Source organism: Heliangelus exortis, chromosome 30 (assembly GCF_036169615.1).
Source record: "Heliangelus exortis chromosome 30, bHelExo1.hap1, whole genome shotgun sequence".
Lineage (NCBI taxonomy): Eukaryota > Metazoa > Chordata > Aves > Apodiformes > Trochilidae > Heliangelus > Heliangelus exortis.
The window spans coordinates 1379888-1390599 of record NC_092451.1 but is presented as its reverse complement, the minus strand read 5'-3'; the positions used below and the strand labels follow the sequence as shown (position 1 = coordinate 1390599).

The 10712-nt window shown below is 58.1% G+C and overlaps 2 protein-coding genes across 2 annotated transcripts in view; one reads left to right on the top strand and one right to left on the bottom strand.

The window, feature by feature from the left end:
- TTI2 (TELO2 interacting protein 2) overlaps positions 1 to 3347 on the top strand; it is a 5658-nt gene extending 2311 nt beyond the window's left edge. Inside the window, exons 3-7 of the mRNA XM_071728896.1 lie at positions 2 to 33; positions 1996 to 2180; positions 2267 to 2410; positions 2856 to 3018; positions 3212 to 3347. Of these exons, the coding sequence (XP_071584997.1) occupies positions 2 to 33; positions 1996 to 2180; positions 2267 to 2410; positions 2856 to 3018; positions 3212 to 3292 (605 nt within the window). The 3' untranslated portion in view covers positions 3293 to 3347. The remainder of the gene's footprint in view (position 1; positions 34 to 1995; positions 2181 to 2266; positions 2411 to 2855; positions 3019 to 3211) is intronic.
- A 225-nt stretch (positions 3348 to 3572) lies between these two features.
- On the bottom strand, positions 3573 to 10408 carry MAK16 (MAK16 homolog). The gene is given in 11 exon segments (XM_071729219.1): positions 3573 to 3936; positions 4173 to 4229; positions 4962 to 4975; positions 4978 to 5068; positions 5360 to 5434; positions 5548 to 5602; positions 7617 to 7768; positions 7874 to 7938; positions 9122 to 9231; positions 9385 to 9434; positions 10348 to 10408. Coding segments are annotated over 11 exon segments (873 nt in total). The 5' UTR covers positions 10363 to 10408; the 3' UTR covers positions 3573 to 3747.
- Between the last annotated feature and the right edge of the window lie 304 nt (positions 10409 to 10712).

The window sequence follows — 10712 nt, the reverse complement described above, 5'->3', positions numbered from 1 at the left end:
TACCTCTACACCAGGGAACCTCCCCTGATCCAGGTAGGACACCAGAACCTCTGGTTCTGCCTCTCAGCCCCACCAGGGACACCCAGCTTCAGGCAGGAGGAGGCAGAACCTCTTTCCCTCCAGTCAGGCTGCTAACTAGTCCTGCTGACCCATAACCAGGAGACTAACCAGTAGGTTGCACCCTGCATGTGGCTGCCTGCTGGGGCCTGGTGACAGGAGCAGGAGTTGGGTCTGGTCCAGGGGGTTGGAACAGGTTCTGGTTCAGGGGGTTGGAGCTTGGTTCTGATCCAGGGGTTGGAACAGGTTCTGGTCAGGGGGTTGGAACAGGTTCTGGTCCAGGGGGTTGGAACAGGTTCTGGTTCAGGGGGTTGGAGCTTGGTTCTGGTCCAGGGGGTTGGGGGGGGGGTTCTGGTGGTCAGGGTATTGAGGGGTGGTTCTGATCCAGGGGGTTGGAGGGGGTTTGGGTCAGGGGACTGGAGCTTGGTTCTGATCCAGGGGGTTGGAGCTTGGTTCTGATCCAGGGGGTTGGAACAGGTTCTGGTCCAGGGGGTTGGAACAGGTTCTGGTCCAGGGGGTTGGAGCTTGGTTCTGGTCCAGGGGGTTGGGGGGGGGGTTCTGGTGGTCAGGGTATTGAGGGGTGGTTCTGATCCAGGGGGTTGGAGGGGGTTTGGGTCAGGGGACTGGAGCTTGGTTCTGATCCAGGGGGTTGGAGCTTGGTTCTGATCCAGGGGGTTGGAACAGGTTCTGGTCCAGGGGGTTGGAACAGGTTCTGGTCCAGGGGGTTGGAGCTTGGTTCTGATCCAGGGGGTTGGGGGAGGGTTCTGGTCAGGGTCTTGAGGGGTGGTTCTGATCCAGGGGGTTGGAGAGGGTTTGGGTCAGGGGGTTGGAGGGGGTTTGGGTCAGGGGACTGGAGCTTGGTTCTGATCCAGGGGGTTGGAGAGGGTTCTGGTCCAGGGGTTGGAGGAGGGTTCTGGTCCAGGGGTTGGAGAGGGTTTGGGTCAGAGATTGGAGGGGTTCTGGTCAGGGTATTGAAGGGTGGTTCTGATCCAGAGGTTAGAGGGGGTTCTGGTTCTAGTGGGAGGGGGTTTGGGTCAGGGGGTTGGAGGGTGGTTCTGGTTCAGGAGGTTGGAGAGGGTTCTGATCCAGGGGGTTGGAGGGGGTTCTGGTCCAGGAGGTTGGAGAGGGTTCTGATCCAGGGGATTGGAGGGGGTTTGGGTCAGGGGTTGGAGGGGGTTCTGGTCCAGGAGGTTAGAGGGAGTTCTGGTTCAGGTTCTGGTTCTGGTGGGAGGGGGTTCTGGTTCAGGAGGTTGGAGAGGGTTCTGATCCAGGGGATTGGAGGGGGTTTGGGTCAGGGGCTGGAGGGGGTTTTAGTGAGGGGTTTGGAGGGTGGTTCTGATCCAGGGGGTTCTGGTTCAGGAGACTGGAGGAGGTTTGGGTCAGGGGGTTGGAGGGTGGTTCTGATCCAGGGGTTCTGGTTCAGGTGACTGGAGGAGGTTTGGGTCAGGGGGTTGGAGGGTGGTTCTGATCCAGGGGGTTCTGGTTCAGGAGACTGGAGGAGGTTTGGGTCAGGGGGTTGGAGGGTGGTTCTGATCCAGGGGGTTGGTTCTGGTTCAGGAGACTGGAGGAGGTTTGGGTCAGGGATTGGAGGGGTTCTGGTGAGGGGGTTGGAAGGTGGTTCTGATCCAGGGGGTTCTGGTTCAGGGGGCTGGAGGGTGGTTCTGATCCAGGGGGTTCTGGTTCAGGGGGCTGGAGGGTGGTTCTGATCCAGGGGGTTCTGGTTCAGGGGGCTGGAGGGTGGTTCTGATCCAGGGGGTTCTGGTTCAGGGGGCTGGAGGGTGGTTCTGATCCAGGGGGTTCTGGTTCAGGAGACTGGAGGAGGTTTGGGTCAGGGATTGGAGGGGGTTCTGGTGAGGGGGTTGGAAGGTGGTTCTGATCCAGTGGATTGGAGGTTGGTTCTGGTTGGGAGGAAGGTCCCAGCTCTCGTGTCCCCCCCAGGCAGTCTTGCTGTGCCTGCTGGATTTGGTGCCTGTCCTGGAGAGATCCCAGAGGCTGCAGAAGCAGAGCAGCCCCAGTGCTCCCTGCCACGAGGTTCTGCACCTGGTTCTGACCCACATGGAGGCCGAGCACCTCCTGGCACTGCGCAGGGCGTACGCCAGGACCCTGCCTGCCCTGGTGCAGAGGTGGGAGCACCCGGCCCTGCCCTGACCCCCCCCCCCCTGAGTCTGGGGGTCTCCCTCCTAAAATCTGCTGCCCCTCCTCTCGGCAGGGTTGGGATCCAGGTAGCTCGGCACCTGAAGAGGATGGAGAGAGTTATCCTGGGATATCTGGAGGTTTGGGATGGCCCCGAGGAGGAAGCCAGGCTGGGAATCCTGCAGACACTGCAGAGCACCATAAAAATTGCCTGGCCCAGGTGATGTGCAGGAGCAGGGCCTGGGTGCTGCCCCTCTCAGAGCTCTGGGCAGTCAGAGGGGAGGGATCACTGCTTCATCCTCGCTGAAAAAACCTCCCCAAAATTCACCTGGGTCTGATTTGTGCCCCTGCTGGGAGTTTGGCTGGAAACTTCCCAGGGCTGTGCTGGGAATGAGGCTGCCCAGGGAGCCTGAGGCTGTTCCTGGTCCCCTCTGGAGGTTTCCTCTGGTTCAGGGGCTGTGTCCCCCCCTCTCTTGGTGGCCACACCCGAGGTGGCAGCTGCTCCAGGTGGAAGTGGCAGCTGCTCCAGGTGGAAGTGGCAGCTGCCAAACCCTACCCGGGGTGCTTTGGAGCTGTGCTTTCTCCTGGCTAGCCAAAAAAAAAAAAAAAAAAAAATTACAAAAAAGGGGTTTAGATAAAAGCTGAGTTGCTGTTTCCCTTGGCAGGATGCCCTGCAGGCTCCCAGTGCTCCTCAAAGCCCTCCTGAAGCTGATCTGGGATGTCCACACTGACCAGGGTCCAACACCTGAGCTGGTAAAAACCTCTTTGCTCCAAGAAGCCACCCAGTGCCTCATCCTGCTGGATCAGTGCTCTGGAGGGCAGGTGAAGGTGAGCTGGGGACCCTGAGCCCAGCACTGCTTGGGAAACCATCAATTCCCACCCAAATTAGGAATTAATTGACTTGCTGCTTGGCTCCAGGCATCTGCTGTGCTGCTCTCTCCCAACTGATGGCTCTGGGCTGGTAACACCACAGCTCTGAGTGGGCCAGGGGAAAAAAAAAAGTTTTTTTTTTTTGTTTCAGGTGCTGCTGGAAGGGGTGTACAGCAGCTGTGAGGAGCCCAGAGTGCAGGAATGCCTCAGAAAAGTGCAGGAAAACTCCTGAGGGGTGGGGGCTCAACCCCCTCCTGCCCAGTAAACTTTTGGTATTTATTTAAAAATTCTTGTCTGTCTCATCCTGCCCCTGTTAGCCCCACTCTTCCCCCAAACAAGAGACCCCTGTGTGCCCCCCCAGGCTTCTCCAGCTTTAGAAGAGCCCCCCCCAAGTCCAGGTTGCTCCCCAGTCTGAGCTGAGCTCTGGGGGGGCTGTAGCTCAGGGCAGTTGTGTCTCCCCAAACTCTGCTTCCTGCAGGAGTTGTACAAACTCACCACGTTTTGCCTGGGGGTTGGGACAAAAACCCTTCTTTTCTTAAAGAAAATGATTAGTGAGAATATTGGGAAAAAAAAAAAATAAAAAGAGTCATTTTGGGAGGATCCTGCAGAGAGTGGGGAAAGGTGGGAGGAGGTGCAGGGGGAGCTGTGGAGCTGTGTCAGTCCCTCCAGAAGGGGGTGAGGGAGGAGTCAAACTCCTTTTGTTTTGGCTGTTGGTTCTGTTTCTGCCTCGTACTCTATTTCAAGGTGGGGACGTTTTCTTCTGGCTGCTCCTTTCAGGGGAGTTTTCCCCTTGGATTTGGAGTGAGAGACTTCCTTCTCTGCTTCTTTCTCCTCTTCCTGCTCCTCTTCACTGCTCGTCTCCAGCTTGTCCATGTCCTGGGAACAAGAGAGACATCAGACCAGGGTAACTAAACCTCCTCTTTCTGCACACTCATCTCCTGGCTCCAATTCCATTTCCTTATTCCTGGCTCCCAGCTGTCCCAAGGAGCTGGGGGGTAGTGACCACACCTCAGTCTGACTGTATCCTTGTCTTCCCACTGGCTCTTCTCCCACCACCAGCTCCCACCAGGGGGGAGATGACTCTCACACCTCCTACCCGGGGCTTCACCTACCTCAAAGTCACTGAGGTCGCTGTCATCTGCTTCCACAAATTCCCTTTTATCCACGTCCTGCAAGAAATAAAATGCAGGAGCAGCTCCCACAGGGATACTGAGCACCAGAGACACTCCTGGGGAGGAGCTGCCCAGGCTCCTCTTGCACACACACACACCCAGACACACCCAGACACAAACCCACAGACACACCCAAATACACCCAGACACCCCCACACCCTCACAAGCACACACACACACAAACACACACACACACAAACACACACATACACACACACACACACAAACACACACACACACATACACACACACACACACACACAAACACACACACACACACACTCACACACACACACCCACACACACACACACCCACACACACACACAAACAAACACACACACACACAAACACACACACAAACACACACAAACACACACACACACACACAAACACACACAAACACACACAAACACACACACACCACCCCCCCCCCCCCACACACACACCCCACACACACACACAAACAAACACACACACACACAAACACACACAAACACACACACACACACACACACCCACACACACACACAAACAAGCACACACACACACAAACACACACAAACACACACACACAAACACACACTCACACACACACACACACACACAAACACACACCCAGACTTCTCCTGATTTCTTTTTCCCACCCAAAACTACAGTGCCCAGGGCTGGAATCAGGGGGTGCCCCAGGTCAGGGAAGGATCAGCCCGAGGTGCTGTGCCTGACATTACCTCCTCCTCCTCCCCTCTTCCTTCTCAGATTCACTCTCACTTTCTGCCTCTTGCTGCTGCAGAGCTTTGTCAAAGGCATGGATGGGGAAGTTGTAGATGTCTCCATACTGAAAAAAAAAATGGGGATTTTTGTCTTAAGCCACAGGAGGAAGGCAGCTCTTGGTGGCACCTAAAGCCCACGCCCTGTGGTGCTGCCCCTTCTGAAGCACACGGGGCCAAACATGAGGGGCTCTGGTTTGGGAAGTTCTCCAGCCTGTCCTAAACCCCTCAGGAAGGGCAGGGATCAGTTGTCCCCTCCCCCTCCTACAGAGGGGACGTTTCTCTCTTCACAGCAGCCCCCACGTCCCTCCCCAGCAGGACAGGGGCAGTGGGAGCAGTTCCATGGCACTGATCCTTACTGTATCCTGCTTCAGCCTCTCCAGTAACTCCTTCTCGATGGCATTATCCAGCTGGGCAGCAATCAGGGCTTTTTCCTGAGGAGAGAGCAAAGAGGAGCTGTGTCAGGAGCTGGAAGGAGAGGTGGCACAGGGGGCAGAGCACAAAAAAGGGTCCCCTCAGGGAGCAGAGCACAAAACAGTCCCCTCACCTCTCTTCTCTTCTCTCGCCTCTCAATCTTCCTGCGTAAGGGAACGAGTTTCCTCCTGCCAGGAACAGGAGGTGTCAGTCAGAACAGGAGGTGTCAGTCAGAACAGGAGGTGTCAGAACAGGAGGTGTCAGTCAGAACAGGAGGTGTCAGAACAGGAGGTGTCAGAACAGGAGGTGTCAGTCAGAACAGGAGGTGTCAGTCAGAACAGGAGGTGTCAGAACAGGAGGTGTCAGTCAGAACAGGAGGTGTCAGTCAGAACAGGAGGTGTCAGTCAGAACAGGAGGTGTCAGAACAGGAGGTGTCAGAACAGGAGGTGTCAGTCAGAACAGGAGGTGTCAGAACAGGAGGTGTCAGAACAGGAGGTGTCAGTCAGAACAGGAGGTGTCAGTCAGAACAGGAGGTGTCAGAACAGGAGGTGTCAGAACAGGAGGTGTCAGTCAGAACAGGAGGTGTCAGAACAGGAGGTGTCAGAACAGGAGGTGTCAGAACAGGAGGTGTCAGTCAGAACAGGAGGTGTCAGTCAGAACAGGAGGTGTCACCCAGTGCCTGGCAGCCTCCAGCAGCAGTTGTCACAGAATCACAGAATTCTCACCCAGTTCCAACCCCCCTGCCATGGGCAGGACACCTCCCACCAGATCAGCTCCTTAAAACTTCCAGGGAACCTTAAAAACTTGCCTGGCACCCTGTGCCAGGGTCTCAGCACCCTCCTGGGGAAGAACTTCCCAACTTCCAATCTCAATCTCCCCTCCTCTAGTTGGAATCCACTCCCCATGTCCCATCACTCCCTGACAGCCTAAAAAGTCCCTCCTCAGCTTTCTTGTAGCCCCTGCAGACACTGGAAGGTCACAATGAGCTCTCCTGGGAGCCTTCTCCTCTCCAGACTGAAAAACCCCAAATCTCTCAGTCTGTCCCCACAGCAGAGCTGCTCCTGCCCTCTGATCACCCTCCTGTCCCTTCTCTGGTCACTCTCCATCCCTTTCTTGTAATGGGGGCTCCAGAACTGGACCCAGAACCAGGTGGGGTCTCAGCAGAGCAGGGCAGAGGGGGAAATCCCTTCCCATTGACTGTTCCACCACAACCACCTGAAGGGCATTGTACACACCCCTCACAAACACCTGGAGTGCACTGTTCACACCCTCACAACCACCTGAAGGGCATTTTACACACCCCTCACACCCATCTGAAGGACATTGTTAACACCTCTCTCTCACAACCACCTGAAGTGCACTGTTCACACCCCTCACAACGACCTGAGGGGCACTGTTCACACCCCTCACAACCACCTGCAGTGCCTCACACCCCTCACAACCACCCACGTCACCCACTCAGACCCCACGCAGAGGTTCAATCCCTTTTGTCCGGGTTGGTTTTCCAGCTCAGGGGAAGGGAAGGGAAGGGGGAATGGGGAGGGGGAAGGGGAGAGGGAAGGGGAGGGGGAAGGGGAGGGGAGGGGTGAGGATGAGGGGAGAGGGTGAGGGGAAGAGAGGAGGAGAGAGGGGAGGTGAGGGAGGAAAGAAGGGGGAGAGGGAAGAGGGTGAGGGGAGGGAGGGGAGAGGATGGGGAAGGAAGGGAAGGGAGGAGGAGAGGGAGGAGTGATAGAGGGAAGGAGAGAGGGTGGGGAGGGGAGAGGGAGGGAAAGGGAGGGGAATGGAGGAGGAGAGGGAGGGGAGGGAAGTGGGGAGGAGAAAGGGAGGAGAGAAAGGAACGGGGGAGAGGGAGGAGAGAGGGAGAGGAGGAAAGAGGGTGGGGAGAAGAGGGGAGGAAAGGAGAGAGGGAGGAGAGGAGAAAGGGAGGAGAGGGGAGGGGAGGGGGGGGGAGGGGAGGGGAGGGGAGGGGAGGGGAGGGGAGGGAAGGGAGGGAAGGGGAGGGAAGGGAAGGGAAGGGAAGGGAAGGGAAGGGAAGGGAAGGGAAGGGAAGGGAAGGGAAGGGAAGGGAAGGGAAGGGAAGGGAAGGGAAGGGAAGGGAAGGGAAGGGAAGGGAAGGGAAGGGAGGTGTGTGCTGCAGGGTGCTGTGCAGGGAGGGGCTGTTGGAGGCAAAGGAAGGGGCTGGCACTGAGCTGGGTCACTCACTGCCTCCGGAGTGTCAGCTTCCTGATCCGGATGAGGTACTGGGTGATCTTGGTGAACCTCTGCTTGCACTTGTGGCGGATGAAGCGGGGCCAATAGATGAGGTTCTCATCGATCTGCTCCAGGGCTCTCTCGTAGTTCTTGTGCAGCAGGACCTGGGGGGGAGGGAAAGAAAAGGGGGAAGGGGGGAGAGTGACAGGGAGGTGACAAAGAGGGGTCCCGGGTCTGTGTCCCCTGAATCCCTGTGCCCAGGAACTCACCCGCTCCCAGAGGCGGCGCGGAAAGGGAGAGCGCTCGATGGTCTTGAGGTAGAGATAACAACGGCCTGGGGAGAGGGTGAGGAGAGAGGGGAGAGGGTGAGGGGAGAGGGTGAGGGGAGGGGGTGAGGGGAGAGGGTAAGGAGAGGGTGAGGAGAGGGGAGAGGGTGAGGGGAGAGGGTGAGGGGAGGGGGTGAGGGGAGAGGGTAAGGAGAGGGTGAGGAGAGGGGAGAGGGTGAGGGGAGAGGGTGAGGGGAGAGGGTGAGGGGAGAGGGTGAGGGGAGGGGGTGAGGGGAGAGGGTGAGGGGAGAGGGGAGAGGGTGAGGGGAGAGGGTGAGGGGAGAGGGTGAGGGGAGAGGGAGAGGGGAGAGGATGAGGGGAGAGGGTGAGGGGAGAGGGTGAGGGGAGAGGGTGAGGGGAGGGGGTGAGGGGAGAGGGTAAGGAGAGGGTGAGGAGAGGGTGAGGAGAGGGGAGAGGGTGAGGGAGAGGGTGAGGGGAGGGGGTGAGGGGAGAGGGAAGAGAGGGAAGAGGGTGAGAGGAGAGAGGGGAGAGTGTGAGGGGAAGAGAGGAGGAGAGAGGGGAGAGGGGAGGTGAGGGAGGAAAGAAGGGGAGAGGGAAGAGGGTGAGGGGAAGGAGGAGAGAGGATGGGGAAGGGAGGAGGAGAGAGGTTGAGGAAAGGGAGGGGAGAGGGAGGAGAGATAGAGGGAAGGAGAGAGGGTGGGGAGGGGAGAGGGAGGGAAAGGGAGGGGAATGGAGAAGGAGAGGGAGAGGAGGGAAGTGGGGAGGAGAAAGGGAGGAGAGAAAAGAGGAAGGGGGAGAGGGAGGAGAGAGGGAGAGGAGGAAAGAGGGTGGAGAGAAGAGGGGAGGAAAGGAGAGGGTGGGGAGGAGAAAGGGAGGAGAGGAGAGAGGAAGAGGAGGAGAGGAAGGGAGGGGAGAGAGGAAGAAAGGAAGAAGAAGAAAGAGGAGAGGAGAGCAGGAGGGGAAGGAAGGGAAGGGAAGGGAAGGGGAGGGGAGGGGAGGGGAGAGGAGAGGAGAGGAGAGGAGAGGAGAGGAGAGGAGAGGAGAGGAGAGGAGAGAGGAGAGGAGAGGAGAGGAGAGGAGAGGAGAGGAGGAGAGGAGAGGAGAGAGAGGAGAGGAGAGGAGAGGAGAGGAGAGGAGAGGAGGAAGGGGAGCAGAGGGAGGGAAGGAGAGGGGGGTGAGGCTGATGGTGCCCCCGGGGGGTGCAGCCCCCGTTTCCCCCTCCCCTCTCACCTTTCTCCTCCCTGACTGTTGCATACTGGCTGTTGGCCAGGGGGCAGGAGGAGCGGTTGCAGAGCCCGCTGAGGTTGTACTCATTGCGGCAGAAATTTTGGGTTTTTGTCCTGGAAACGAGAGGAATGAGAGCCCGGGGGCAGCACCCCCACCCCCACCCCCTGCTCTGACACCCCCACACCTGGTGCCACACCTGGTGAGGGGCACCCAAATCTGTCCCATCCCCCCCCCCAAAAAAACCCCCAAACCCCAACCCCACTCACGTTATCTTGTAGGAGCAGAAGTGTCTGTTCCCCAGCATCCCCCACACAACCTGCCAGCACAAACAGGGGTCACATGGGGCACACGGGGCACAAGATGTCACATGGGGTCACACGATGTCACACGGGGTCACACGATGTCACATGGGTCACACGGGGTCACACGGGGCACACAGGGTCACAAGATGTCACACGGGGTCACACGGGGTCACATGGTGTCATACAATGCCACACAGTGTCACACACGATGTCACACAGATTCACACGACGTCACACGAAGTCACACGATATCACACGATAGTGTCACACGAAGTCACATGTCACACACTGTCACACACGATGTCACAGTGTCACACAGTGTCACACGAAGTCACATGATGTCACAGTGTCACACGATGTCACACGAAGTCACAGTGTCACACACGATGTCACACACGATGTCACAGTGTCACACACGAAGTCACACAGTGTCATACACAGTCACACACTGTCATACGATGTCACACGAAGTCACACAGTGTCACACGAAGTCACGGTGTCACACACACAGTCACACAGTGTCACACACGATGTCACACGATGTCACACGAAGTCACACGATGTCACAGTGTCACACACAGTCACAGTGTCACACAGTCACACACGATGTCACACAGTCACAGTGTCACAGTGTCACATACGATGTCACACGATGTCACACACAGTCACACAGTGTCACACACGATGTCACACACAGTCACACAGTGTCACACACGATGTCACACGATGTCACACACAGTCACACACTGTCACACACCGCCCCTCCCCCCCTTCCCCTCCCCGCCCCGGGCTGGGGATTCCCCTCCCCGCACCCCCAGGGGACAAAAGGCGCAGGGACCGCACGGAGCCACCCGCACCCCCCTCCCCCCGGGCCTGGGGAGCGGGACCCCCGGGAGGTGCGGGGTGCGGGGGGTCCCTCGGGCTCACATCGTCCGAGTGCATGGTGGCGGTGCGGGCAGCTACAGCGGCGCCATGACCGGAAGGGGCGGGGCCTCGGCAGCTCTCGCGAGAGTTGGCAGCGGGGCGGTGTTACCATGGCAACGCGTCTGAGCCGCGGGAAAATCCGGAGCGAGAACGGGGGAAAAACTGGAGTGGAAGCGGTGTGATGGGGGGGAGAACCGGAGTGAGAACGGGGAGAAACCGGAGTGAGAACGGGGAGAAACCGGAGTGAGAACGGGAAGAAACCGGAGTGAAAGCGGGGGAAAAACTGGAGTGGAAGCGGTGTGATGGGGGAGAGAAACCGGAGTGAGAACGGGGAGAAACCGGAGTGAGAACAGGGGAAAAACTGGAGT